General features: G+C 43.7%; 3 protein-coding genes and 1 long non-coding RNA gene across 8 annotated transcripts; 2 read left to right on the forward strand and 2 right to left on the reverse strand.

Annotated features, from left to right (window-relative positions):
* Window positions 1-312: 312 nt before the first annotated feature.
* Window positions 313-2,358, forward strand: LOC123094078 (uncharacterized). Of its 2 annotated transcripts, none has more exons than XR_006445744.1 (2): window positions 313-540; window positions 1,779-2,358. It is a non-coding gene; the product is annotated as an uncharacterized lncRNA (long non-coding RNA). The 2 variants fall into 2 exon arrangements; XR_006445743.1 differs by having other exon boundaries at window positions 320-545.
* Window positions 544-3,965, reverse strand: LOC123094077 (glycolipid transfer protein 2). 4 transcript variants are annotated; one of them, XM_044516155.1, is made up of 8 exons: window positions 3,395-3,965; window positions 3,149-3,279; window positions 2,986-3,038; window positions 2,803-2,858; window positions 2,516-2,646; window positions 2,294-2,429; window positions 1,917-2,060; window positions 544-1,810 (listed from the first exon to the last, which is right to left on the reverse strand). In XM_044516155.1, exons 1-8 carry the CDS (start codon window positions 3,671-3,673, stop codon window positions 1,775-1,777), a joined length of 966 nt encoding a protein of 321 aa, XP_044372090.1. In that variant the 5' UTR covers window positions 3,674-3,965; the 3' UTR covers window positions 544-1,774. The 4 variants fall into 4 exon arrangements, with proteins under 4 accessions (XP_044372090.1, XP_044372091.1, XP_044372089.1 ...); XM_044516156.1 differs by lacking the exon at window positions 544-1,810 and having other exon boundaries at window positions 1,853-2,060; window positions 3,395-3,450; window positions 3,584-3,863; XM_044516154.1 differs by lacking the exon at window positions 544-1,810 and having other exon boundaries at window positions 1,853-2,060; window positions 3,395-3,864.
* A 4,773-nt stretch (window positions 3,966-8,738) lies between these two features.
* LOC123094079 (heat shock 70 kDa protein, mitochondrial) lies at window positions 8,739-13,281 on the reverse strand. The gene is made up of 6 exons (XM_044516159.1): window positions 13,083-13,281; window positions 11,355-11,431; window positions 11,176-11,254; window positions 10,490-11,059; window positions 9,737-10,357; window positions 8,739-9,627 (listed from the first exon to the last, which is right to left on the reverse strand). Exons 1-6 carry the CDS (start codon window positions 13,149-13,151, stop codon window positions 9,010-9,012), a joined length of 2,034 nt encoding a protein of 677 aa, XP_044372094.1. The 5' UTR covers window positions 13,152-13,281; the 3' UTR covers window positions 8,739-9,009.
* A 6,594-nt stretch (window positions 13,282-19,875) lies between these two features.
* On the forward strand, window positions 19,876-22,080 carry LOC123089862 (probable L-gulonolactone oxidase 4). Its single transcript, XM_044511420.1, has 2 exons — window positions 19,876-20,659; window positions 20,900-22,080. Exons 1-2 carry the CDS (start codon window positions 19,973-19,975, stop codon window positions 21,995-21,997), a joined length of 1,785 nt encoding a protein of 594 aa, XP_044367355.1. The 5' UTR covers window positions 19,876-19,972; the 3' UTR covers window positions 21,998-22,080.
* The last annotated feature ends 789 nt before the right edge of the window (window positions 22,081-22,869 follow it).

Here is a 22,869-nt window from a genome sequence, read left to right on the forward strand (position 1 = left end):
CCTGGGGCGCAGGTGATGTGCCTGGCTGCCCGCCCATGCCGGCTTGTGGCTCCATGGTGAGATCGATCTGTGCGCCAAGTCGGCAGTTCCCGCTTGGTGGCCTGTCACAGTAAGCCCCAACCCTAGTATGTGGTCTACTATGCCACATGATGGCTGGCTGCTCCTCTCCTAGGCCTACTTGCATACATACATTATCGCCATCCAGGAAAACTCCATCGTGTGGGAACCATGCATACAATTGCCACCATGTCACTAGAAACTGGGCATGGCAATATCTGCTGGTCCCGACGTACGTACGTACCGGAGTTTCCTTGGATGATGATGATCGTGTAGGTACGTCTGGGAACGGGCCATCCTATGGCATAAGTACACTGCATACTGGTACATATGGTTTATTGTAGCAGCTCACCAAGTAGCACGAACTACCGAAATGGCACATGCATGCATGTAGCTAGAAGGCCACCGATACTTGTCGATTTTGTTTTGCTTGAAGCATGCATATTCATAGCCCTCCCTCATGTTGAAATATTGCTCCAAAAGGTAAGGTAATTTCTCTACAACACTTGCCAGCTGAAATATTGCTCGAGTTTTCTCGACGTTGCTTTTCTAGTTTACTGTTCTCTTCCGGTAACAAACTAGCAAGTTGCACAATGAATCAAGTAGAGATTATGATGCGCTTGCATATATCATCACCAGCTTGAGTATACGATAACTAAAAAAAAGTAGTAACTTTGCGCGTAGCTAGCTTTCTGCTGACCGGCGACACGACAACGCAAACATCTTTGGTTGTCATCCTCAGCCTCATCTCAAGAGATTAGGTGAAGAATCAAGATTTGCTTTGTTTCTGTATCTTGCAGCCAGCAAGAAGAACACAACAAATATGTTACACCTTATATATCAATTATAAGTGACGAAGAAGAAGATTCTCGGTGATCGCTTTTTGCGGAAGCATGAACGTCTGTCACCTTTTCGCTTCTCATCCACACAAGTTCATAAATCTTAAGAAAAAACATGTACTAGTATACATTTCTTTCAGTATGCGTGGAAAACAAAAAAGATGTGTGCGAACGATTATATAAATCAAACTGGGGAATGTGGATCAAACGTAAATACCGTGCTTAAAGATCTGTCAACTTCTCTAAAACAGGAGATCGCTGCAGAAAAGCGCACAAGCCCTGCATTTCAAGTCCTTATTTTTCATTTTTACAAGGCAAGGCAGGTTAGTTAGCTTAGGAATGTGGATTTATAAAAGCTCAGGCTACTGGACACCTCCTATCCATACCCTACAATCTTGCTTTGAGATCCGTGCTACACAACTAACTTGTTACATGCATATTTCTCTTTTTTGTTTCTTCAAAATGAAACAATATATGAACTTCAAACTTTCCAGGACAACAAAACATTCTAACTACAATGTGGGAAAAAACTTTCAGATTTTTTGGTACGACATAAATATACAAAATGAGATTTTTTTTTTTGGGAGGGGGGGGTAAAAAATATTAGTTTTAGTATATATGTTTCACGAAAAAATCTGAAAGTTTTTTCTAACATTCTGGTTAGAATGTTTTGTTGTCCTCCAAAGTTTATAGTTCATATATTGTTTTATTTGGAAGAAACAAAAAAGACAAAAGTGCTCGCACAAATCTTGATGCGGAAATGAATGGCTAGATAAGGGGGTGTATGAAAGCCTATGCTTTGTCAAATGTTAACCGTTAGGTTATGCAATACAGTGGTAGATGCGCGGATTCATCAGGTGACTGTTCATCCTTGTGTTTCAGGTGGATTTTAGCCTTTCCAGCTGGTGCTTTACCTATATATTAACAATCATGAACTGCATCAGGAAACACATATCTTCAGTGCAATGCGGTGACTGTTTCATTAAGAATATGTGCATGTGCATAATCGGGAACACCGACCAAAATGGCATTTATCTCCTCTAGCAGAGGTTGTGCAATGGAGACCAAGACCATGACATCTTCACCAAAATACCCAGGATCCTGGCAGCTCCCCATCAGCAACTGAATGAAGATGTCTCTTTCCGGAATAAGACACAATGCTACCTGAAAGTTTGCAACTATGCTCGCGACATTAGTTCAGTGGACACAACTCAAACCAGCTAATGGCTGCAATAACAGCTTGATATTACTAATGTATTGCCATTTATCAAAAGTAATGAACTAGATTTATCAGGTGAACAATCTCCTGAAAATTGCTAGCTTGTGCAGTCGTGTAAAACTAAAAGTCGTGATGATGAACAGCAGTATGTCAGCTGATCAAAGTAAAGTGGTCATACCTTGTAAGCAGCTGATGAGATCCATCCATGGAACGGCTTGAGGGTGCTCTTGTATGCTTCTTCCACCATCTCTTGCAGGCTTGACTCTGAGTTCTTCACTAATCCCTCCAGCAAATGTATCGAGAAATTCACCGACCTAAACCCAACGCATTTTTGGCGAAACATAAAAACTAAGGTTTTGAAACAGAATTGACACATATGGTATAAAACAACATATGTTACCTGGCCAGCCAGATAATTGCCCTGGCGCAACTATTGGTCTTCTTTGAGGTCCCTTCCACCACTTCCTTTGTTACCATCGCCGTCAAGCTCGCATATTTCAAAGAGTCTCTTGCATGGAGATCTTGTAATCTCTGCAAAGGGAAACTCGCTTATTATGTAACTGTAATCACTTCACTGCAATTAGCACAATCAAGTCAGTATGCCCAGTCGCTTAGTTATGTGAACAAATGCAATGCAGAGTGCAAGGCAACATGGGAGTAATGATTATGTAGAAAAAGAGCAATCACCTGAACATTTTGCTCAATGTCTTGCGTGAGGACTAGCAGCGTCGGCCCAATCGCATCTTTGACGGCAAAAAAAAAAGCATTTGTTAGCTCGACCTTGAATCTACAAATATATTCATAGTGAAAGAAGTGCAAACGGTAAACTAGATGCAACTTGTGTCAACTTTGCAAGAGGGAGCCAGAGACCGCAGCTCATCTTCTCTTCCAATGCGGGTTCTCTGGACTGGACGCGTTGCGGCCTGGAACGGGATCCCCACGGTCAAATAGTGGTGTGCGGCGGTGGGTTTGAGTGTTTCTTTACCATTATTCTTTTGCATAGATCAGCCATGTCCATGTACAGTTAAGTTACCTAGCCAGCCAGATAATTGCCCTGCTACAACTGTTGGTCTTCTTTGAGTTCCCTTCCTCCACTTCTTCCATCACGATCGCCGTCAAGCTCACGTATTGTGAAGAGTCTCTTGCATGGAGATCCTGTAATCTCTGCATAAGGAAGATAGATAACTGTGATCGCTTCACTCAATTAAAACGCAGAGTCGATATGCTCGATCAGTCGCTTAGTTATGTGAACAAGTGCAATGCAGAGTCGCAATATTACCTGAACATTTTGCTGAATGTCTTGCCTGAGGACTAGAAGCGTTGGCCCAATCGCATCTTTGACGGCGAAAAACAAAGCATACAGTGAAAGAAGAAGAGATGGTAAACCAAGGTTAAAACAGAGTAGCTCTAAAGACATCGAAGTTCGATCCTCACAGTTTTCAGTTTCAGTTTCGTTCAAGTAACTAACCAAGGACACGGAGAAGCTGGTTGGAGACACAAAGGAGATCCATGGTGGATGACCTCCTAATTTTCCCCTGCTGCTCCTGATATTCACCATCTCCTGAGCTGGGCAAGGAGAGGTCCTCGATGGCCATCCTCAGCTCAGACTTGCCCCTCTCCATCTTCTCCCTTTCCATCTCTCCTAGCTACTACGTACTACCTTAGCTTGACATCTGGCTCCATTAGTCCCCTAGTTATATACACACAGATTCAGCCTCATCTGCTGCCATTTCTTGGGACAAATGATGGGGGTCAACTTCTCGATGCTATTTTTGTAATGTAATAATTGTTATGACTTGGAGCTATCCTCTATGGGAGGTCAGAGCAGCAAATGGTGTATTATTAGGAGTAAAATATGAGGTGGTGGCTCTGTCGCCTAGCTTGGAAATGGATGATTTGATTCGGTTGATGTACTTGTTTAACGGTTAACCAGCTGGCCTTGTACTTGTTGTAGTGTTGTTAAACCATTGGCTCCCCGGAAAAAAAGAACGTTGGCAATTAATTATAGCTCTATTTTAGTTAACGGTTAACCAGCTGGCCTTATTTCGGGGTGAAAGGTGCATGTGCGAAAAATATTACTTTGAGATGGAAACCTTTGGTTTCTCCTCGTCAATCATCTCTCACGAGTGTTCGCACATGAAAACGTCAACGTGTACCGTTGACACCGTGGGTGATGCACCGCAGCTCGTGCCGAAGGATACCCGGCCGGAAGCGCGGTACGCAAACAATCCAGCGGACGCTTTTGTAGACCCAAAACCCAAACGTCCTGGTGAGACCCTGTCGTGGCGTGCGGCGGCTATGGACTGCCCAAGGTCGACCTGATCGCCCCTAGGTCCTCATGGATCACCGCCCTGCAACAAAGAATGAACGAAAAATGAGAAAAAGAAGAACTGGGCAAAAGAAAAAAGTGGTAGATGTGTTTGTCGATTCTATGTTGTTCAATTGGCCATCACCTCTCATCAATTTATGAGGTGTATAGACTTTCTATATAAGAAAAGGACTCCAAATCTTTCCAAAATTAACTGAACTCGGATTTCGGTATGTCTAAGATAACACTTTGGTTTTGGGGTTCCACAGGCTAAATACGACCTCGGGTGGAGACACGCCCAAAAGCAACTTTATCCATTTTGACAAGACGAACAATTTTTGTGATGAACGTTTTTCGATTCGAGGCCATATTGAGGGCTAAATCGCTCGGTCAAATCATGCAACAACTCGCGCTACCTATCAGACATTGGTCATATGGGTGTCTGGTGCCGCGGGCCACTTTTTACTCATACTCGGACAGCGCTGCGTTGGCTCTAACTTTTGTGTACAACCTCGGATTGAGATAAATCACATATTAAAATTAATCGGCTCGACGAAACAAAGACAATCCTTGTAGAACACTTTTTCATATCAGGGCATATTGGAGGCATAATCAGCCGAATAGTACTCGGAATACAAAATCTTAGTACTTCGAGCACAATTTTGGTCCTCGAGATGTGATCGGATGATGATGACCCAAACATCAAAGACGATATAAAACTTTTTCGTACCGGACACTTTTTCATTTGAGGCCATCTTGCCTTGCCAAAAACTGATGTCAATAACGGGTGACATGATGTCCTCACTAAGTAGACGAATAAGATTGGTATCTTATCAGAGAAATTACCCGAGTCATGTTTTCTTTACTCGGAATTTTTTTATGCAAAGTACTCCATTCAATAGTTTTTCAGTTTAGAGAAAGTTTTGCTCTTTTTTACACCATTTAATGATCTACCAGGTGGGTCTCAATCGTTAATTACAGGTGGCTTATCATGTTGCGATTTTCCTCCCGGCTTTTCCTCCTGCGCTTGAATAGGTCAAATGGCTTAACGGTACTCCCTCCATCTCAGTTTACAAGTCCTGCACGTATATCTAGGTTGCCAATTTTATCACCCTAATATAAACTATATAACACAAAAATTACACCGTTTGAAAATAGAAAATCTGAAGTTTGTATTGGTATTTTTTTTGTAATATATGGCTTGTATTAGGTTGGTCAAATTGACGACCTAGGGGTATGTGCATGCCCTGTAAACTGAGAGAGGGGGAGTAAATGGTTTCTTTTATCACAGCCATCTAGTGTGTGTACGCACCACTTCACATTGATGAGTTCCTTCGTCATGTCATGCATCCCTTTGTTCTTTGCTTCCACCTCATTCTTCTTCAACGCATTTCCTTTCGGGTGATGCAACATATACTTGGCATAACTCCATCAATCCTGTAAGTAGGAGTTATCTTCGACCTAAAGTACTTTAAGGGGGTATAAAAACCAACAAAACTTTCGCTAGGGTAATCCATATGAAAAGCTATTAATTGGGTAATTAGCTTTAAAAGGTATCAAAAATACGGGTTACAAACTGGTATTCACTAGTTTAGGAATGTGTATATAGGTCACCATGTCATTATCTAGTTGTAAAAGAAAATAATCATGTCATGATCAATCAACTCAACTGATAATTCGTTATAATAATCATTGATGACACTCACCCGTGCACCTTCCAAACCCATTTGACGATCAGTACCAAACCATATATTATATAGCTGGACCTTATTAACATTGTTCTAGAGAGTTCCGGCAATTCACTACTGCCATCCTGGTCAGCCGTCACGGAAAGAACCTATCAATGACAGCAACATATGACACAGTATCACATTACTGGAGCAATCTTGTTAAAGCTCTGGTGCATTTAGAAGTAGCGATCCAAAAATTATTGATCCTAGCACCGAGGAGAGCTAGACAATAACCCGAAAGTTGGCTAGACGTAGGAGAGGGACACAAACCTCACAAATTCTTTGATGAAGTTGTCATGGATGAGTTGTATTCCCTCCATAAACAAATATTGGTCCTCTATTAATGAAGTTGCCATAGATGAGTTGTACTTGTTAATGAGCGCCACGACGTTACATTAGTACTCTACTAGTATGGTCATACAATTGTTGGTTATAGAAGATGTAACGGCGTGGCGCTCATAAACCTGATTTCATGCGATCAGGTTAGCTAACACAGATATTGACAATCACGCTGATATATCAAACTCGAACAATGGTTTTTGTTGGGATATAAATTCTAAAAATAGATTAAGTAGAAATATAGTGTTCTAATCGGACCGTAGATTCTGTTTCTGCTCAAGCGGGTTGAGCTGCGTGCAAAAAAAAAATAGGTGGTTCGCACGCGTGCAGCTCCACGGCTTGCAGTTCACGCGGGGAGTGGTTTCCCAATCCATTCAGTTCACGAGCGTGTATGTGCGTTGTGTGCGGCCGGCTAAATTGTAGGTTGTGTGTCCGTTGAGTGCTGCATTGTACTCCCTCCGTTTCAAAATACATGATTCAACTTTGTACTAACTTTATACAAAGTTGAGTTATCTATTTTAGAACGGAGGGAGTAGGTGCTTGGCGAAATGTGTGAACCAAATATAATCTATAGGGAGTTAAATTTAAGGGTTTGGTAAGGTCCGGCCAACTTTTAACTCCTCAAATTATAAGAAGATGAGTATAAGGAGGTTGGGCGCACACAAGGACTTAAATTGTAAGGGATCGGCTAGAGATGCCCTTAGGTCGGCGTCATTGTCATTGTCATCCTCGTGTCAGGAGATTAGGTGAAAATCATATTTTCTTTGGTTTCTGTATTTCGCATTAGTTGCTTTCTCCTTCTTTTAGTTTAATCTAAGTCGTTGCTTTTCTATTTTTTTCTCTTTCGGTAACAAAAAATAAGTTGCACAATGGATTAAGTAGAGATTATAACATGCTAACATATATACTATCATCGCTCTTATCATTAGTTTGAGTATACAATAACTAGAACAAATATATTTGCGCATAGCTAGCTTTGTGCTGACCGGTGACACAACAATGCAAACATCTTTGGTTTTATTGCCATGAGAGTGCAAGTAGCTTTAAATCGAAGATTAGAGCCATTGTCATCCTCGGCCACATCTCAAGAGATTAGGTGAAGTATCATGCAGTTAGCAACAAGAGACGAGAAGAAGATTCTCGGTGATTGCTTTTGCGAAAGCATGAACGGTGTTGCCACTAACCAACAAAAATACAGTGAGTGAGGGGGGAAGAAATCAACAAAAGATGCATTGTGTTTCAGTTATTAAAGGTCTCTGATGATACGAGTCCAACCGGCCACTAAACTACACACGTACAGCAACAAATACAGCGCCGACATTTGTTAAACAAAAAGGAGTCTAGAACCCACCGCCAAAAATAAATCGTTAACTTCCATTTTACAAGGCAAGGTAGGTTAAGTAGCTTATTATATACGGTACAGTGGTAGATAAGTAGAGTCATCAGGTGGATTTCAGCCTGTCGAGCCGGTGCTTAACCTGTAAATTAACCACCATGAGCTGCATCAGCAAACACACGCCTTCCCCAAAATGGTCATTAAGAAGTTGTAGGGGTTGATAATGGGGAACACCGACCGAAATGGCATTCGTCTCCTCTAGCAGAGGCTGTACAAATGAGAGCAAGATGATGACATCTTCCCCGAAATCCTCGGGATCCTGGCAGTTCCCCATCAGCAACTGGATGAAGATATCTCTTTCCGGAATGTACAGTCGTGTAAAATATGCAGAAGCTGGTTGGATAAGCCTTGTGCTTTAGTTTAGTTATTAATGGGTATGAACATCATAGTGTCATCATCTAGTTGGATAAGACACTCATCATGTCATCATCCGTCAACCCAACCCAACCCAGCTGATAGATAATTTGCTACAGTAGCATTATCATTGATGATTTGTATTAACAACTTTGTTCTAGAGGAATCCGGCAGGTAATCACCGGTACGATCAGAATACTTTGTTCTAGAGGAATCCGGCATGCAATCACCGGTACGGTCAGTCCGGGAAATGGTAGCTAAGCTCAATATAATTAATGCTAGATACATCCATTTGAACGACAAGTAATACGGATCCTACATCTGTTTGAACCACAAGTAATACATTTGCTCTAGCAAACTGGAGAGATAAGACGTCTAGTGGGCTTGCCTACTTTTGAGGTCTTTGACAAGTTGGAATTTTTAGTCCATGAGCAGCACATCTAAGGTATTCTTTGTGCTCACCACCCAATCAACCTGACTGACAAGACACCGAACGGGACACAGCTGCTGCTGCTTCACATTCAACAAGCATCAATCAACCACAAGATTAAGATTTTGTCATCTCATCTCTCATGGTCACGGGTAACATTGCGTCCTCGCCGGTCTACCAGCTTACAAAACACACAGCAAACTTATATCATACAGCACACGTAATCCTACTACCCTACCACCTTCAGCAGAGCACCACAAAAACTAACGCACCTCACTTCTTCACCTCTCATGCGTAACAGAGGGTAAGTAAGACGCAGTCGAGACTGTCACGCACCTCACTTCTTCACCTCCTCGTACTCCGCCTCCGGCGCCTCGCCACCACCACCACCACCCTGCGACCCCGGCTCACCGCCGCCAGACATGTGCTGCCCGATCTTGGACACGGCCCTGTTGGCCGCGTCGATCTTGGCCTTGATCTTCTCGGCGTCGTCCGAGGCCATCTCGGCGCGGAGCTCCGCGACGGCCGCCTCGATCTCCGACACCACCTCTGCGGGGACCTTGTCCCGGTACTCGCCCAGGCTCTTCTCCACGCTGTAGACGGTGGTGTCCGCGGCGTTCCGCACGTCGATCAGGGCCTTGCGCTCCTGGTCCTTGTGCGAGTGCACCTCCGCCTCCTGCACCATCTTCTGGATCTCCGCCTCCGACAGCCCGCCCGACGACCGGATGGTGATCTGCTGCTCCTTGCCCGTCGCCTTGTCCTTGGCCGACACCGTCACGATGCCGTTCGCGTCGATGTCGAACGTCACCTCCACCTGCGGCGTGCCCCTCGGCGCCGGCGGGATGCCCACCAGGTCGAACTCGCCCAGGAGCTTGTTGTCTGTTGCCATCTCGCGCTCGCCTTGCAGCACCTTGATGCCCACTTGCGTCTGGTTGTCAGCAGCGGTTGAGAACACCTGCACAAATTAAGAGCACACACATTATACTGTTGCTTCTTAGTAATGTACTTATATGCTGCCAAAACAATATTATGGGCATGCCAAGCAAGCAAGCATGGTTACGAACCTGGCTTTTCTTGGTGGGGATTGTAGTGTTCCTGGAAATCAGTCTGGTGAAGATGCCGCCAAGAGTCTCGATACCAAGTGACAGAGGGGTAACATCAAGGAGAAGAAGCTCCTTCACATCTCCACGGAGAATGCCACCCTGGATAGCAGCACCCATGGCCACAGCTTCATCCGGGTTGACTCCTTTGCTAGGGGCCTTGCCGAAGATCTCAGAGACTATCTCCTGCACTTTTGGAACCCTTGTCATTCCACCGACGAGAAGGACCTCATCAACATCCTTGGTGGTTATGCCGGCATCCTTCAAGCAGCTCTTGCATGGCTCTCTGGTCCTCTCAATCAGACTGTTCACCAGAGACTCGAACTTTGATCTTGTCAGTGTGATGTTCAGATGTTTTGCTCCACCGGCATCAGCAGTGATGAAGGGAAGATTGATTTCAGTCTGGGTAGTCGAGGAGAGTTCGATTTTCGCCTTCTCAGCTGCTTCACGCAGTCTCTGCAGAGCCAACCTATCCTTTGACAGATCAATATTTTCAGTGTTTTTGTACTCCCTCACTAAGAACTCCAACAGAGTATTGTCAAAGTCTTCTCCACCCAGGAAAGTGTCGCCGTTCGTTGCTTTGACCTGTCAATCAAGAACATAATCAACAACATATCAGGAATGGGAATGAAGCACTGTGTAAACAACTTGATTAATTTCCTTACTAAAGCAAACTACTACTAGCAAGATGCAAGTTACAAACACTGAAACACTGACCTCAAACACTCCATTGGAGATCTCTAGAATCGAGACATCAAAGGTCCCTCCTCCAAGGTCAAATACAGCAATCAGGCCCTCCTTGTTGTTTGTTCCGTAAGACAGAGCAGCAGCAGTTGGTTCATTGATGATCCTTTGGACATCAAGTCCAGCAATACGGCCAGCATCCTTGGTGGCCTGCCTCTGAGCATCATTGAAGTAAGCTGGAACGGTAATGACAGCCTTGGAAATAGACTTGCCAAGGTAAGCTTCAGCTGTCTCCTTCATCTTGGTCAGCACAAACCCACCAATCTGGCTCGGCGAGTACTGCTTGCCGTCTGTGGTCTCAACCCAAGCGTCTCCATTCGGAGCCTTCACGATCTTATATGGTACCATGTTCATCTCCTTCTGTGTCTGCGGGTCATCGAAGCGCCGCCCAATCATACGCTTTGTGCCAAAGAAGGTGTTCTGCGGGTTGGTCACTGCTTGACGCTTGGCTGGAGTTCCCACAAGTAGCTCTCCTTTCTGAGAAAAGGCAACAACTGACGGTGTAGTCCTGGCGCCTTCCGAATTCTCAATCACCTTTGCATTCTGCATTTATTTAGAGAGAGATTTAATTGCTCAGACCAATTAGAATGGGGGAGCTAGCAGAGAACAAAACATGTACATGCAGAGAGAGTATAGTATGCTGAGGCCACACGACATACCTTTCCCTCCATAACCGCGACACATGAATTGGTCGTTCCCAAATCAATTCCAATAACCTCATTTCCAATTGGCTTTGCACTGAGGAATAAAAGCACAGAGAAGAGTTAGTTAGATATGCACGCTGCAACGATCCTCCCCAAGTTTTATACTGTATAAACCAAAACAAGAAGGTTGTTACCTGAAAGCTCTTGCAAAACTACCCCATCTGGAGCACACATTTGCAGCAGCATATGTTGATTGGACGTTGGCGGTCAGCTGAAATGTAAACAATCAATAATCAGGAAGTCACGTCATTGACAATATTAATTAAGGCCTAAAACATTTTGGTGTCTTGGTGGGCAGATCTATTATATGCACAGACAACAAAGGGGAACAGTTTCCAAACGGAAGAAAGATGCATATTAGTGAAAATGCAATGCTCTAACCCCTGATTGACCCGCTCATTTGCATGAAACATTGTTCCAAGTCAACGATCGTTTGCTAATCAAAACATGGTATATGATAATAGTACACACAATCATTCCTAGAAGTCCATACTTGCATGTACCGAACAAATTCAGTCACCTCTACAGACAGCAATACAGAAAGAATAGGAATCCAGGACACTAGCAGTTAAGGACATGTTTTCTTCAGAGAGGTAACAAGGCATACTGCTGGGAGACAGGACATCGAAACAGAAACCTGCAGTCCACACTTGGCATCTGATCCAGGGTTGAACTAGAACATGGCATATGATCTCAGTACTAACGAATGACAGTTCACACTTGCATGCAAAGAAGAAATTCACAGTCACCTCTACAGCAATACATACAGAAATATAATCACTGCTTGCCAATACCAGTAAAGGACATGCTTTTTTCAGAGGGGTAATCACATCATTGAAAATAGTAAAAATATTAAGCATGGGTGAGGTAAACAATTAATAGTCAGCAAGTGAGATCATTGACAATATTAAGCACTAAAACATTTTGGCAGCTTACTGGGCATATCTAAGCACAGAAAAGGGGGAGATACATATCATTCAGTAACCAGTACAAATCCTTGTAGGCGCATGCCACAACAATTGGTAAGTAGACAGAGTTGTGCACTTACTACTAGTGTGTTGTGTGTTCACCCTTTGCACCCATGGGCATTTGAAATTGGAACAATGTAAACACAGAGTTGTACTAGAGAGGCATAATAATTCTACCAGGAGACAATGTAAAGACAGGGTCACACTATTGACATATTATGAAGCACTAAGTAAAACATTCTGTTGGCTTAATTAGTGGGGCAGATGTATGTATCCACAAAAAGGGGGACATTTCACAATCAAACTGAAGAAAGATGCACATCATTCATTCAGTAAGCAGTACCAATTGATTACCGCAGCGCACACCAACCATTGATGGGCATGAGAAAAGTTGTTGCACAAGCCACTAGTAATGCGTCTGGTAATCTTATATAGTTAGAACAAGATATGGTGGCACATGACATGATGGCAGGCACTAGTATGTATGTATATACAGCAGAGCCATGATTCTACTAGCTAGGAGACAGAGTAATAACACTTTATAATAATTTTTGAGAGGGGTAAAAAGGCAGGCATGGTAATGGTAGTACTACTAGTAGGCGAAATGGAAACCCTGCAGGCTGCAGTGGCGCTGCTACGTGACATGAGATGGATAGATCGGGAAGTAGCTAAGCATTTCGCAAACCTTCGAGGCATGTCCGTACACATGCAAAATTAGCCTCGATTCGACATGCAAATCGGCGCAGGAAAGGAAAGGATCACGGAGCGGACCGCACGGACGACACCGTATTCCGCCGCACACCCAGGAGCAGGAGGCGATCACCGTCGTCTCATCTCATCTCATCACGACAAGAGAGAGGAAAAAAAAACAGAGGGGAAGGGAAGGGAGCTTACGGTGGCGAGCGGCGAGGCGAGGTCGCGGCGGCGCGCGGCGCGGAGGAGCAGCATCATCGAGGCCGCCATGCTCTCTCTCTCTCTCTCTCTCTCTCTCTAGGGTTTTGGGGATTTGGGGGAGGGTTTGGGAGCTCCCTCACTCTCTCTCTCTCTGCTTTTGTGCGCGGGGGAGTCTCTCTCTCTCTAGAGTGAATGGAGAGTCTCCCGCAAAAAAAAAAAAAGAGTGAATGGAGAGTCTAGAGAGGGCGGGAGCGTTGCCGCTCTAGAGAGAGGGTGGAAGACTCTGGAACACGCCAGAGACTGGGCCGAGGCCTGTCTCCTCTCGTCACCCTCGCTTTTTTTTCCCGTTACTTGGGCTTGGGCCGCCACGGGGTCTCTCCGTTTAGGACTCCCGCCATTTGTGCCTCTTTGATCCTTTCCACGAATTACCATGTCGGCATCCCTAGGCACTTGAAGATAACCCATGTCGGCATCCACGGGTCTCATGGGAGGTGATGACACGGCCTAAATACCTGAAGGGTCTCGGATTTAGGGATTTGGAATTATTTAATCTTGCATTGTTGGCACCGCAAGCATGGAGGTTGCTTCAAGAACCAGCAACGCTTAGTGCAAGAATCCTTAAGGCCTCATATTTTCCACAAGGTTCAGTTCTGGAGGCTGAACTTGGTACTCAGCCGTCCCAAATATGAAGGGCTATTCTTGACGGTCGGGATATGCTCAAGCAAGGTTTAATACGCAGGATCGGTAACGGCCAAATCACAAGCATCTGGCATGATAACTGGATCCCCAAAGAAACACTCCTAGTTTACTTCAAGTGGCCCGCATGTAGTACGACATTTGTCCATCAAAGAAGGCGGGGGTGACTTTAGAAAGGGTTACCCCTTAATTCATAATTTCGGTCCAATTGACGCCAAAAACGTCAAGGAGGGGACAGCAGAAGAGTTAATTCGGCCGACCCATCTCAGGTTGCAAAACATACAAGACATTTCGGCTTTTTTATACCAGACATTTCGGTTTTCTTTTCTTTGTTGTTCTTTCGATTTCCTTTTTGTTATTTATTTTTCTTTACCTTTTTTTTCAAAAACCGCACTTTATCTAGAAAATGGTCACAAATTTGAAAAATATTTGCAATTTTGAAATATAAAGTTCTGCTTTCCAAAAATGCCCACAGTATTGAAAACTTCTTCACATTTCAATAAAAAATGTACTTAATTTCAGAAAAAAAATCATCTTTTCCAAATAAATGTTCATAGTTTTAAAAAATGATCAAAACTCAAATTTTGGTTACATTTAAAAAAAAATCAATTCCATAAAATGTTCATTTTTAGAAAAAAATGATTAAAAAAATAGTCACATTTTAAAACATTTGTTCGCTTTTCCAACCATGTTCCAATTTCTTGCCAAAATATGTTCCCATGTTTTCTAAAGTGTTTGCTACAATGCCTTATTCCAGCGTTGCAGTTGCTCAGTTGATCTCTACAGTATTCTGCCAAGCGCTACTATGCATTTCCCACTTGCTTCCTTGTGATACTAATGGGCCAGCCTACCCGGGGTCCCCTGTGCGAAAGGGAGACTACTTGTCACATGAGCGGTATATAGGAGCTCCCACATTCTTGTGTACACATTTTTTTTCTTGTATTTTTACCACCCTTCCAATTTTAGGGCCAGCTCCTATTCCCGTCAAATACAGCCTCCCCCTAACAAAACGCCTAGTATATGGTCTAGCCTATTCGTGTTTCCTCCAAATTGCCAATTTGGCGAAGGTTCTAGGACCTTCCCTGAAATGGTTTTTTGCTTGCTCTGCCCTTTCTGTCAATTTTATTTTTTTGTTACTTTTCATTTTCATTTCATGGACATTTTAGAAATAATAGTACCAGTTCCTAAATTTTGGGAACATTTTTTAAATTGTTGAAGTTTTTTCGAAATCCAGGAACATTTTCTGAAATCAAGAAAAAGAAAATTTATTAATAAACCTTTTCGAAAGACAAACCAATTTTTAAATTTATGAACATTATATAAAAAACATAAATAAAATTTTAAACACATGGTTAAAGAGATAAATTTTTTGATAAAATAACTTCTCTGAATTTCAATAAATATTCATGTTTTCCAATGAATGTTCATAGTTTTAAAAAATTATCAAAATTTCAATAAAAAATTGTATTCTGAAAAAAGTTCATTCAGAAAAAATGATCACATTTTAAAATTTTGTTCCCTTTTCCAGAAATGTTCCGACTTTTCTCAAAACAAATCTCAGATATTTTAAAATGTTTGCAACAATACATTTTCCAGTGTTGCAAAATTTCTTAGTACTCGGTCCAACCCTACATTCAATTTCCCGCTTGCTTCCGCGTTGTACTAATTGGTCCTTTTTTTTGTTTTTTCATGCAAAAATCATCAAAACCTATTAACTTGAAACTAATTTCGAATATCTTAATGTGAAAATTCAATATGAAAATGATTCGTATTTTGAACACACGGTTCAAGAGATAAAACATTAAAAAAAAGAATGTACGAAGAAAGAAAAACCTCCCAGGTTGCAATAAGTGGCGCACATGCAGTGGGACACTTGTCCACACGAGAGAAGGTGGTTGAAAGGGGTACCTGTTAATTCATGATGCCGGTCAAACTGACACCAAAAACCCATAGGAGGGGGTAGTGGACGAGTTAACCAGACCGACCCATTTTTAGGTAGCAAACACATACAAGACATTTTGGTGTTCTTATACCAGATTTTTCGGGTTTTTTTTCGCTGTTGTTCTTTTGATTCCCTTTTTGTTATTTCCTTTTCTTTCCTGTTTTCCAAAAAATCACAGTTTTTTAAAAAAAAAGGGTTGCAAATTTGAAAAAAGTATTTGCGCTTTCAAATATAACGGTCTATTTTTTGGAAAAGGTTGGTACTTTGAATTTGGTTCATGTTTAATAAATCTTTCAAAATTTCAAAATATATTCATGTTTTCCAAAGAATGTTCAGAGTTTCAAAAAATGATAAAAAAATATCAAATTTCGTTTACATTTTAAAAAATGTTTGGATTCCAGAAATGTTCATTTCTTAGAGAAAATGATCAGAAAAATTGATCACATTTATTAAAATTTGTTCGCTCTTCCAACAATGTTCCAAAAAATTTAAAAAAATGTTCTCATTTTTTCTAAAATGTTTGGTACAATGCCTTGTGCCAGTGCTGCAGTTCTCGGTCAATCTCTGCAGTACTCGGTCTAGTGCTATTGTGCAATTCCCACTTTCTTCCATGTGCTACTAATCGGCCGACCCACTCGCACTTCCCACCCCCATGCGAAAGGGCAACTACTTGTTGCAATGAGCGGCATATAGGAGCTCCCTTGGACGTGTCTACACATTTGTTTATTTCTTTTTTACCACCCATCCAATTTATGGTCCATATCATATTCCCCGCATGGGTCGGGACTAACGATCAAACGCACCCTTCACCTAACAAAACGCTTAGTATATGGGCTAGCCTATTCGTGTTTCCTCCAAATTACCTGTTTCGACAAGGTTCTAGGACCTTCCCTGAAACGGTTAATGATTATTCTGGATTTTCTTTAGCTTTTATGTTTTTTTGTTTCTTTTCTGCTCCATTTCTTCTACATTTTCCTTCCTTTTTTAATTCAGGAAGATTTAAGACACAATAAGAACACATTTTAAATTTTGGGAACATTTTTTTAAACTGGTGAACATTTTCTAAAATCTAAAAACGTTTTCTGAAATCTAGAAATATGGGAACATTTTTTCAAATTCATTAAATTCAAAAATGTTTTTGAAATATGGGAATAATTTTCAAATTCATGAATAATTTTTGAACTTCGCAACATGTTTTACAAACTCGTGATAATTTTTTGAAATTCTTATTTTTTCTGAATTTTGGGATTTTTTTTCAAAAATTAGCTATGATTTTTTGTAAGAAGTATGGAAGATTTTTTCAAATTGATGAGCATTTTTTAAAAAATTGGGAACAGTTAATTAATGTTTCCTATTTTCATTCCCTTGGTTGCTTAGTTGTGCTCAATTTTGCCCCGCCCAGCTAATATTCCTCACTTTTTCCCTCCTCTACTAAGCTCAGCCTCAAAAATGCCCAAACGTGTGCTTGGCTTGGTTACTAACGTGTGGGACCCTTCAAATGCTGATAGGTGGGACCGGGTAGGAGACGGCTAGGTCATGTCTCTCTAAAAAAAGGGACCCCAAAATAGGTCTCGCTCTCTCTCATTTCGCAACATAAGAAAAAGCAATAGAAGAAAAACAATTCTACAGAGCTCAAAATGCAACGTGGATTTTTGAAGAATTATTTTAGAATATATGAAGATTTATGGAGTAAGAATGGGCAGGAGGGGACCCACCAGGGGCTCACACGCCTTGGTGGCACCCCACTCCAAATCTCAGAGGAAGGAGGGAGGAATGGGAAAAGGGGTGCCGATGAAGGAGAAGAGCAGCTTCTCGCTTCGCATAGTTTTTTTACTTATTATTTCTTGATGCCTCACATCTACGATCCTGACCCCCTTTTACATAAAATGCTCGCAGCATGCAGCCCAACTTTGACCTCCCACTCTATTGGGCCATGGGTTGTCATTATTTCTCCTCCTTCTAGCTGCTTCCTCTTAATGCCCTGTGGGTCTGCGTCTTCAAAAAGTTCACCTAGCGTCGGGGCCAACATATCAGGCGTGAACCCAAGCTCCTGGTTTTGTCTTTTTGGTTTTTGTTTTTTTTCCTAATTTTGTTTTTTTTGTTTCTTGTTCTTTTAATTCCTGATTTCATGCAAAAAATTTCATCAAAATCTATTATCATGAAACTAGTTTCGAGTATCTTGATGTGACAAATTCAACATGAAAATAGTTCATGATTTGAACACGCGGTTCAAGAGATTAAACATTTTGAAAAAAATGAATCTATGAAAAAAGAAAAACCTCCAAGTTGCAACAAGTGGCGCACATGCAGTGCGACACTTGCCCATACTAGAGAAGGTCGTTGTGACTTTTGAGAGGGGTGCCCTATAATTTATTTTGGTTTTCCTATACCAGACTTTTTAGTTTTATTTCCTCTACTATTCTTCTGATTTCTTTTTTGTTATTTCTTTTTATTTCCTTTTTTAAAAATCACACTTTTCTCATGTTTTTATAAGTGTTCATAGTTTTCAAATTTGGTTCATATTTTAAAAAATGTTCCAAATTTCAGAAAATATTCATGTTTCCAAAGAATGTTCATAATTTCTAAAAATGGTCAAAATTTTCAAAAAAAAATTACATTTAAAAAAATGTTTGGATACCAAAAAATGTTAATAGTATTTTAAAATGGTCAAAATTTCAGATTTGGTTTACATTTTAAAAAAAGTTTGGATTCAAAAAAATGTTAGTTTCTTAGCAAAAATGATCAAAAATAAAAAGGATTGATCACATTTTAAAAAATTGTTCGCTTTTCCAACAATGTTGAGAATTGTTTCAAAATATGTTCACTGATTTTCTAAAATGTTTGTGGACATAAGCAATAGCAGAGGGGTGTTTGTAGTTTTGTACTCATTCGGGTGTTGATTCCTGCTCGCATGCAGCTCTTCTGAGCCTCTGACACACTCCCTCTCCCTCTTGTCTGTCACATGCAGCTCTCTTTGGCTCTCCCTACTCAAAACAATCCCGTCTCTCTCTCACAAAATAGAAGTTCTCTCCTGTAAAATTGATCTTCCTCTTTCACGGCTCGCTCTTTATTTTCTCTAAAAAAAAGCAGATTTCTCTCTCACACACACGCTTTCTCTCCGGATTATATCAAAATGATTCTTCTTTCTGTTTTTTCACAGTCTCTCTGTCCACACTTCTGTCAAGGTGCAGCATGCATTGGCCCAGCCTCTCCATCTCACGTCACATTCTGCAGCAGTAATCAACCATGGCTGGATCTAAATCAACTGTACTCATGTGAGAGAGGGAGGTGAAATGTGAGAGAAAGACCAGGGGATCACCCCATTTATTTTATGTACAACGCATCATGTGCGTCTAGTCTGGGTGGGGCGACGTGAAATGTTCATCCTCTGTTAATTACTGGCAAGAACTGCTCACATATATAGCACATGTCTCTACATAGAGTACTGCAGAATGAACGGATGTGGAGCTCGAGTTACAAAAAACTGCACTCTAGAAATATTTGTGATTGTGTTTTTTTAATTAGCCATCACCTCTAATCTATAGGGTAAAATTCCGATGTTGTAGTGCACAGTTTTGAGTGTAACTTTTGCATACGATATTGGATTGAGAATATACAAAGAGCAAAAATGTTTGTCTTGACGGGAGAAAGGATTTTCATGCAGAACACTTTTTCATCTAAGTCGATCTTAACCACGCTTTATTTTTCATGCCAAAATTTGATGCCAAACACAAATCTTCTACGTGTTTATCCTCTTTTGAAAGACTCTAAAGCAGCTAAAATCCCTCTTCTAAACTAAAACATAAGTGTGGTGAACTAACTTGTTGAATGAGAGCGAAGGAAATTAAAGACGTTGGTTTTATATACTCCCTCCGTTCCTAAATACTTGTCTTTCTAGGCATTTCAACAAGTGACTACATACGGAGCAAAATGAGTGAATCTACACTCTAAAATATGTCTACATACATCCGTATGTAGTAGTCATTTGAAATGTCTAAAAAGACAAGTATTTAGGAACGGAGGGAGTATACGACATGGGCCGCTTATATAGTTATATACACAATTAATACGTAGTGGAGATATCATATTTCGATCGTACGTGGCCATATACACGTAACATCTTCTCCATTTATTAGCTCACTCGCTACCGTCTACCCAAGCAACGCCTTGCGTATACAAGCACTAGGAGCTACCGATCACTCGCATTCAAGTACGTCCATGCCTGCCTGCCGCCGGCGCGGTACGTACGTACATGGAGGCTAGCAGGTCGTCGTCGTTGCTTCCGGCGGTTCTCCTCCTGGCCCTGGGCCTCCTCCTGAGCCGCCGCGCCGGCTCCAGCCCTCCGCCGGACGCGGTGACCTGCGCGCGCGGCACGTCCGACTGCACCCTCGCCAACGCCTACGGCTCCTTCCCGGACCGCACCGCCTGCCGCGCCGCCGACGCCGCGTTCCCGCGCACCGAGGCCGAGCTGGTGGCCGCCGTGGCGGCCGCCGCGGCCGCCAAGCGCAAGGTGAAGGCCGTCCCCAGGCACTCCCACAGCTTCCCCAAGCTGGCCTGCCCGGGCGGCCGCGACGGCACCGTCATCAGCACGGCGCGGCTCAACCGGACGGTGCGCGTCGACGCCGCCAGGGGGCTGATGACCGTGGAGGGCGGCATGGTGCTGCGCGACCTGATCCGCGACGCCGCCGCCGCGGGGCTCGCGCTGCCGCACTCACCCTACTGGTACGGCGTCTCCGTCGGGGGCCTGCTGGCCACGGGCGCGCACGGCAGCTCGCTGTGGGGGAAGGGCGGCGCCGTGCACGAGTACGTGGTCGGGATGAGGATCGTCACGCCGGCGCCGGCCAGCCAGGGGTTCGCCGTGGTCCGGGAGCTCGGCGCCGACCACCCCGACCTCGACGCCGCCAAGGTCTCCCTCGGCGTCCTTGGCGTCGTCTCGCAGGTACGTCCTACACGTGTGGTAGTTGCCAATGCGCATGCATGCCAATGTGCTGAAGTGAGTCTTGTGTCACTTGCTTGCCTACGAATGCGCATCCATCCATACATACATACGTACGCACATACATACATACATACATACATACGTACACATACACACACAACGGTGAACAGCGTACAATTTTTGTATATATCGCTTCGATGTACACAAAATCTTATGTGTATGTGTGTCATGCTTGCGCAGGTTACTCTGCAGTTGCAGCCGATGTTCAAGCGGTCCGTCACGTTCCTGGAGCGCGACGACTCTGACCTGGCGGCGCAGGTGGCCGTGTGGGGCCATCTGCACGAGTTCGGCGACATGACGTGGCTGCCGCGGCAGGGCAAGGTGATCTACCGCGAGGACGACCGTGTCGACGTCTCGACGCCCGGCGACGGCCTCAACGACTACCTCGGCTTCCGCTCCTTCCCAACCCTCGGGCTCGTCATCGCGAGAGTCGCGGAGGAGCACGTGGAGGAAAGCAACGACATGGCGCGGTGCCTGGCCGCGGGGGTGCTGCCGGCGTCGTTCCCCATGCAGGCATACGGCTTCACCAACGACGGCTCCTCCTTCACGGGGTACCCGGTGGTCGGGTACCAGCACCGCATCCAGGCGTCCGGCTCGTGCATCAATGCCAGGGACACCCTGGTTGTCCGCTCCTCGTGCCCGTGGGACCCACGTGTCCGGAGCCTCTTCTTCTACAACACCGGCTTTAGCGTCGCGCTCTCCAAGGCCCCGGCGCTGGTCGCCGACATGCAGCGGCTCCGCGACCTCGACCCGCGTGCCCTATGCGGCCTCGACGCCAAGATGGGCGTGCTCATCCGCTACGTCGGGGCCTCCTCCGCCTACCTCGGCAAGGCGGAGGAGTCGGTCAACTTCGACTTCACCTACTACCGGAGCTACACCCAGGGCAGGCCGCGCGCCCACTCCGATGTGATCGACGAGCTCGAGCAGATGGCTTTGCGCAAGTACGGCGCCGTCCCGCAGTGGGGCAAGAACCGCAACTTCGCCTTCGACGGCGCCGTCGCGAAGTACGCAAAGGCCGGCGAGTTCCTCAAAGTGAAGGAGAGGTACGACCCGGACGGGGTCTTCTCTAGCGAGTGGAGCGACCACGTGCTCGGCGTCGATGGGAGCCCCAACGTCGTCCACAAGGGTTGCGCCATTGAAGGGCTTTGCGTGTGCTCTGAGGACTCGCACTGCGCGCCGGAGCAAGGTTATTTCTGCCGGCCGGGGAAGGTGTACGCGGAGGCAAGGGTATGCTCATTCCGACCCACCTCCCACCGCGAGCACAACGATGAAATATGAATCTAGTCATGGATGGGTCAAGAAGTGGTGCGATCTAATGTTGAATTACTATGCTTTTGTAAGTGGTGTGTTGATTTACTTCATTCTCTTCCACATGGTTATCTAAATCATTTTCCCGAACGAGCTGCGTGGGCGAAAAGCTGCTGCTACGTGTGTTCGTGGTCGGGGTTAGGAATAAGAAAAAAAAAAGAGGGGATTTTTTCATTTGCGCCAGCTGAGTTGGCAGTGTAGAAGTCAAAACCGCCCGACTAACTCAAAACCAAAACCAGGGTTGAGTTGTGAACCTCAAGGTTAGTTGGAGGTGTATTTCAACCAGTTTCGGAGTTTGGGGTTGTAAATTAAACCGTGTGGTTAGTTCAGGGTTGAAATATGGACTTCTCTCTCCTCTGCCCAATATGGCCGACGGCACAATCCGCATCAATGGATGGATGGATGGGGTGCGGGGTTCCGGGCGCGGCGGGGGAACAATTGCTTGTCTATGGTTTATGTGCAAGTCAAACTTATGTATTTTTGAACAAAATTATAGAATAAAATACCAACATCTACAATACAAAATTAAATAAAATATAAAAATACTTTTGTGATGGATCTAATGATAAAAAATTGGCACAGTACATATTAATATATATTTCTAAAAAATTGATCAAACATGCATATGTTTGAATTTTGAAAATACTAACACACCTTATATTTTGGAATGAAGTAAGTAAGTAATAAGGGCATCTCCAACGCTGATTCTCCCTAAAATGGACACGGTATTTGTCCGTGGACCGGTCTGGATTGGTGTCCGGACATGGATACGGGAGCGCGGCATCCAACCATATACCCCAAGTGTTCGGTTTCATTAACTAAAAAAACAAGATTTCGCCAAA

Source organism: Triticum aestivum, chromosome 4B (assembly GCF_018294505.1).
Source record: "Triticum aestivum cultivar Chinese Spring chromosome 4B, IWGSC CS RefSeq v2.1, whole genome shotgun sequence".
Taxonomy (NCBI): Eukaryota; Viridiplantae; Streptophyta; class Magnoliopsida; order Poales; family Poaceae; genus Triticum; species Triticum aestivum.

Coding starts and splice junctions, on each gene's coding strand:
- LOC123094079 (XM_044516159.1), bottom strand. CDS start 13,151: ATGGCGGCCTCGATGATGCTGCTCCTCCGCGCCGCGCGCCGCCGCGAC. Junction 11,255..11,354: donor AGTTTTGCAAGAGCTTTCAG/GTAACAACCTTC, acceptor TTTATTCCTCAG/TGCAAAGCCAATTGGAAATG. Junction 10,358..10,489: donor TCTCCAATGGAGTGTTTGAG/GTCAGTGTTTCA, acceptor CTTGATTGACAG/GTCAAAGCAACGAACGGCGA.
- LOC123094077 (XM_044516154.1), bottom strand. CDS start 3,673: ATGGTGAATATCAGGAGCAGCAGGGGAAAATTAGGAGGTCATCCACCA. Junction 2,647..2,802: donor ACATTGAGCAAAATGTTCAG/GTGATTGCTCTT, acceptor TTCCCTTTGCAG/AGATTACAAGATCTCCATGC. Junction 2,061..2,293: donor TCTCATCAGCTGCTTACAAG/GTATGACCACTT, acceptor GCAAACTTTCAG/GTAGCATTGTGTCTTATTCC.
- LOC123089862 (XM_044511420.1), top strand. CDS start 19,973: ATGGAGGCTAGCAGGTCGTCGTCGTTGCTTCCGGCGGTTCTCCTCCTG. Junction 20,660..20,899: donor TCCTTGGCGTCGTCTCGCAG/GTACGTCCTACA, acceptor ATGCTTGCGCAG/GTTACTCTGCAGTTGCAGCC.